The 5930-nt window shown below is 37.1% G+C and overlaps 2 protein-coding genes across 2 annotated transcripts in view; one reads left to right on the top strand and one right to left on the bottom strand.

Annotated features, from left to right (window-relative positions):
* Window positions 1-897, top strand: part of LOC5514518 — a 10453-nt gene extending 9556 nt beyond the window's left edge. The window contains exon 9 of the mRNA XM_048722769.1: window positions 659-897. Coding sequence (XP_048578726.1) covers window positions 659-892 — 234 coding nt within the window. The 3' untranslated portion in view covers window positions 893-897. The remainder of the gene's footprint in view (window positions 1-658) is intronic.
* Window positions 898-1079: 182 nt separating this feature from the next.
* LOC5514519 lies at window positions 1080-5930 on the bottom strand. The gene is made up of 6 exons (XM_032384115.2): window positions 5784-5930; window positions 4649-4760; window positions 4372-4457; window positions 3471-3569; window positions 3009-3062; window positions 1080-2280 (listed from the first exon to the last, which is right to left on the bottom strand). Exons 1-6 carry the CDS (start codon window positions 5853-5855, stop codon window positions 2185-2187), a joined length of 519 nt encoding a protein of 172 aa, XP_032240006.2. The 5' UTR covers window positions 5856-5930; the 3' UTR covers window positions 1080-2184.

Genomic DNA, 5930 nt, shown 5'->3' with positions numbered 1-5930 from the left:
GGATTCGTCTTCGAAATATGAGGCTTGAAGTGCAATTTTCAAATGTTCAAAAAAATGAATTCTCCTCGTTTTTAGGGAGAAGTCGGGCTCTGATCAGAAATTAAGCCAATTTGCTCGCTAATATCGCTAATTTCATATCTTCTAAATTTAAAATTTGGAATTAAGCTTTTGGTCAGAGGAACTCCTTGTATGCGGAATCTTTAGCTTATGTATTGAGAATTGGAAAATTTCATGCCATTTTTTTTACTCTGTCTCTGTCCACCCCATCCGCTTGTTCGTCCGGTTGGACTATTCGTCCGTCCTTCTGTGTCTGTTACTCTGTCTGTCAGTCTGCTTGTAAGTCTCTCCGTCTGTTCGTCTCTATAAGTTTGTTCCTGTCCTATCCGTCCTTCCGTCCACTCCCTCCGCTTGTTTGTCCGGTGGTTGGTCTATTCGACCGTCTGTCTGATTCTGGGCTTTCGAGTCCGACTGTCTTTGCAACCACTGTCAGTTCGTTTTTCAATCACTCCGTCTGTTTACTTCTGAGTCAGTATCTGCCCTGTTCGCATTCAGCTCCGCCAACCATTTAAAGCCATCCAGCGCTTATCCACTAAACCTTGCGCAACACTCATCGGAGCGGTTTCGTAAGACACTTTACGTTTTCGTTCTTCTCTTATAGGATCACATGCATCAAATCTCAAAAAATGTTTCGGACTCGGTATTCGCCCAGCACAAAACACAGGTGGACCAAGCCATAAAGTCAGCGGTAGACAGCACCATGGCTCACCACAAGTCTGTGCATGCGCAGTTCAGTTCGCATACCTCCAAGACTATGATGGCAGCGACATCACTTCCGAATTATCGATTTGTGTTCTTTTGTACCGGGAAAGGTATCAAAATAAATAAATGTTAACGGAGTGTCACGTATCCCTGTGGTTTTGGCGGGAATCAAAGACAGAGAGTGAACACAGCTTTCGCCAAATTGCGCGCGTTGAATCATATTGTGAATTCCCTTTTCCCTTATTAAGTAAATCCTTTGTCGAGGAAAAGGAAATTTATTTATGAAAAAATGTATTGATAATGAATCAATCACACATAAATAGCACTCTACACATTTATTTACGATTTTAATACAGCTAGATTAAATATATCATTCCCCTTTAACTTTACACATTTAAAATATCGCCTTAAAGAAAGTTGCTTATAGTTTTTTTATGATGAAATTTTCAGAAATACCGTTTACATTTTCACACAAGCAAACATTTACAAACTAGAAAAAAACCCAATTCGTTAAATCAATTCGTTTTCTCTTTCGAGGGTTAATAAACGATATAATTATTATCATTATTTTTACTTTTCATCATCATCATTAATTTTATCATTTTTAATATCAGTGCTGAGATTACATTGTCGGGCGGCTTTTATACAAACAGGCAATCTTAATTGTTTATTTTAATCTTGTTTTAACTTATTCTTTAAACTGTTTTATTTTTTAAGTCATGCTTTTTCTTTAAAAAAAAAAGATTTTTATTTTATTATTTGCAATGTCCTTGAAAAAGATTACCTTTATTATGACAACAATTAATAAATAAACCCTTTACCAAGGATTTCTTAACCTTATTCAAATACCTGGTATTGGTCATTTGGTAATGTTATAAAAAAAGTCACATTAAAAATGAGCCATTCTTCTTCTCCCAAAAATACATTCCTACCCTTTCACCCTCATGTTTTAATTATACAACTATTCCTTCCCTTCACAGTTCCACACGCACTTTAAAACGTTTTGTGAAGTTTAAAACTAATAAGGGAATTACGCTCAGAGATCACGTGACCTTTTTTGTGGTAAATTCAAACCAGAAACACAGAAACACAGAATTGACTAAGCCCGTCTTGCAAAAGAAGAACGAAAAACAAGATGTTTAAGTGAAAATAAACCCTTTTTGAAAAAAAACTTTCTGGCTTTATTCGTTAGTGCTAAATCAGTTGCTTTTTCTTGTTCTATTTTGCAACTCGCAAAACGCGCGCGAGTTTGAAACCTAAAAAGTCACGTGATCTCTTAGCGCAAGCCCTCTAATAAAACCAATGAGGATGCGAGGAATGGAGGATATAGGTCTACGCCATTAGAAAGGAGACTTGAAAATGGAGAAAAACGTTGAACTTCCGGTTGCCATTTGTCGTCCAAAATGTGTTTTGTGCAAAAGCCGTTTATGTAATGACGTTGATGTTTTCATAATCTGATCCAGGGAAGTATCGCCCAGTTGATGTCTTGAAGAAAAGAATAACGACCAGAATGCAGTAGATCTATGAGAGAAACGATAACTACAATTATAAAGACAAGCATTAAACTCCGATACCGTTTTCAATATTACCAAAAGCATGATCGTGATCATCACATCATTTGGTTCAAAATATATTCAAAATCATTATCACCATTACTATCACCTTATAACATTATCAGGGGTGTGTCTAAGAGTAAGCCCCAGCCCATCTATTTACACATATAACATATATTTCGCTTAAACATAACAAGAAATATAAGAAAAAAACATAAGAGATATGAAACTGGCCTACTCTTTCTGGAAAAACCTTGCCCCCCCCCACTACTCGTTTTGGAACTACTGAATATTCTGAACTACAACAAAAATAAACATTTCCCTGAAAACACATAGTTTAGCCGGCTCTCAGGCTAGTGCTACAGCTCTGATCATCAAAAGGACCTTTGGTTACCATAAACAGCCAACCATGCTAACAACCAATAACCCCTTTTAATAGGGCCTTCCAAATATCATAAGGGACCTTTAAATTTATGACATTAAAAGGGCGATGGCCACACCACAACATATTTTGCTACACATTGAAAAAAAAGTGAAGACGAGCAGTACAATATTTTTTGCTGGCGTCGTCTTTCTTCAGTCATTGTAAATGTTCTAAAAGGTCCTTCATGACCATGCTATAGCACTGATCACACCACCATGACCACTGGCTAACATAACCAATCAACACTAGCATCACCCATAGGCCATACTCACATGAACTGCATACCAAACACATGCAATTCCAATGGTGACAGCAACTGTTGATACCTAAAGGAAAGCAAACACAGCATAAGAAATAAAGAATTAAAATAAAAACATGAAATCAAAAAATTATGAATAAAACAGGCATGTAGCCAGAGGGGGTTCAGGTGGTTTGAGAGACCCCCCCCCCCCCCCACTCAACTGGAAGGTCCGTTCTAATTAAGGAAAATTAAAAAGTACCATTGTGAGGTAGGACAAGCTACTTAATGGTCCGCTTTATCAGTAAACGAACCCCCACGCTCAAAATCCTGGTTCTTGGTCTGTAAAATATTAATAATCAATTTTGATTTGAAATATCCATATGAATGAGCTTGGTCGAATCTAAAAAAGTAACTGTTAAGTAACCATTATACATATGCCCAGGCTAGGCCTCTACCCCTACCCCATTTCCTCCACCCTTTTTTGAATACCTACATCAACATAAGTGACACCTAGGTAGATAATAACAGACAAGTCGACAAGGATGTAGATCACAGACACAGGGATCCAGATGTACACCAGAAGATAAATTTTCTTAAAACAAAGAAGAAAAATTATTTGCCTTCACCAATCATCAATATCATCATGTACTTCCCCTGGGATATATGATGAAGGGCATGCGATCATTATCATCACCATCATCATTTCAACACTTCCCCAAAGCAACCACAATCACTTTATATATAATACATTACCCTATCAAATTATTGATGCCATCTAAAGTACCATTTCCACCATTTCAACATTATCATTACAATCATTATAACTAAGCACAATATGAAAACCATGTCACTTTATTTCAACACCATCTATCATTAAACAATATATATCAGGCCACGTCAGATTGGGGGGGGGGAGGGTAAATACAGAAACATTAAGAAAATATTGGGGGGCACAGCTACGCCTCTATTGGTCATTTCCTTATCATTTTTTACAATATTGGGGGGAGGGGGGCACATGCCCCAAATGCCCCACCCCCTGCTACATCCGTGGCTTTGATCGAAGTCTATATACCACTGTAAAATCACCATATACCATGATATTACCATTACAACTAATAGGGGACTTGCGCTAAGAGATCATGTGACTGTTTGGGTGGTAAACTAGCATGCGCTCAGGTTTTTATTGGCAAAAATACAGCAACAAAAAGCAACTTACTCAGCGCTTATGAAAAAAGCCAGTAATGGTTTAGCTTTATTTCAAGATTTAATTTTTTCGTCATTCTCTGGTGTGATGTTCTCTTAGTACAAGTCCCCTATTGTAGAATCTATTATACAAATATAAACAAATGCAGATGTTTGCTTGGAAAAGGGTAAAATGGTCTAATTAAACAAACCTTCCATGTTCCCATCAGGAGCAAGAAACTGCAAATGCACATGAGTCCCGCCACGGAGATCCCCATATATAAGACCTGTAGTAAGGCTAAGCAAAAGAGCCATGAGTTATTTATCATATTTAAATCACTCCACCAAATTTGAGAGTCATATGTGATTTACCAAACCACATCACCATTTAAGAACTCCATCACCATATTGTGGCATCACGCTTATTCATAACTCTTTCTCCTATTCTACAGTTCAGCAATTTATGGTTGAACAACTGCTGTTACTTACTAGGTATGGCATGGCGGGGAAGATCTTCTGATGATTGCTTGGCATCATCTTCAATATCCTTCAAAGCTACAATCATCACAGCATCCTTGATGACACGATAACCTGTAAAAAACTGATAAACAATAATAGAGAACTAATAAAAAACCTTGTATTGCTGGCTGCCAATGGGCTTGGAGGATTCTTATGAAATTTCTTACCTATGAAAATACCTGGGATTTAAACAACAAAAAATATCTGATCCTGAATTCTCCAAGAAAAATATCTGATCTTCAAACTCTTTCTTAAACACCAAATAGCTGAATGGACACTAATAGTAGATGAACGTAATTTGAAGAAAAATGTGACTTATAGTAAAGTATACCATTCATCTACTCCTGCTCACAGAAAGTTTTTTTTTTTTAATATTTGAGAAAACATTGAGCCACAAATTTTTTTCCTATACCCAAACAAAACAACAGACAATTTCTGCCATGTTGTTTAACCCTTTCACGCCCAAGTTTTTTTGACTGACGCACACAAAATGACACCAGGTCTTCAGTTTTTATAGATTTTCTCTTTTTCCTTAGAATTTAATGGGCTGACATAGTAAGAACAAATATTGCCAACATAATTATTGATCGGAACAAAGTACTGGTTTTCCAGATATTGTATTGCAACAATTTTTATATGCAGGTATGAGGTAATAAATTAACTTTCAAATAAACATTGTCCTTCAATGAACATCACAGCTAGATGAAAAAAATAATTATAACCACAAAAGCATCTAAGCGACCACATACCCGGAATTTGCTAGAGTTGGGGGGGGGGGGGTATCACTGTCACGCAAGTTGCATGCACCCTCCCCCCCCCCCCCCCCTGTGTAAACCACGGACAAGGGAATAACGTGTGTTTCATTTTGAATAAAAGGAAATACTTTTGAATGTCAGTTTCTGACGATTTTACAGACACCAAATGCCTAAAACCATAGCAGCTCATCCTTATAATTCTAACTATTTACAGAAATAATTAATCATAAATCAGTAAAATTAATGATTGTTAGTTCAGATCGATCTGTAAAAACATAGCAAAACATCAGAAACTTGATTTGACATAACAAACAAATACGAGCAAGGGGAAACACCAGCTTTGATCTCACCATCGATAAGATAGCTATGGTGATCGAGGCCGACCGCAGGTTCATTCCACAGTGTTCCAAAAGAAGCGGCATTTTGCGAGTTTTTCGGTTGAGTCTCGTAGAATAGAAGACGGAACCCTTTCTTTGCGAAACGTGAGCACGTGATAC

Source organism: Nematostella vectensis, chromosome 15 (genome assembly GCF_932526225.1).
Source record: "Nematostella vectensis chromosome 15, jaNemVect1.1, whole genome shotgun sequence".
Classification (NCBI taxonomy): domain Eukaryota; kingdom Metazoa; phylum Cnidaria; class Anthozoa; order Actiniaria; family Edwardsiidae; genus Nematostella; species Nematostella vectensis.
Note: the sequence above shows the minus strand (reverse complement) of the source record. Positions and strands in the feature narration are given on the sequence as shown.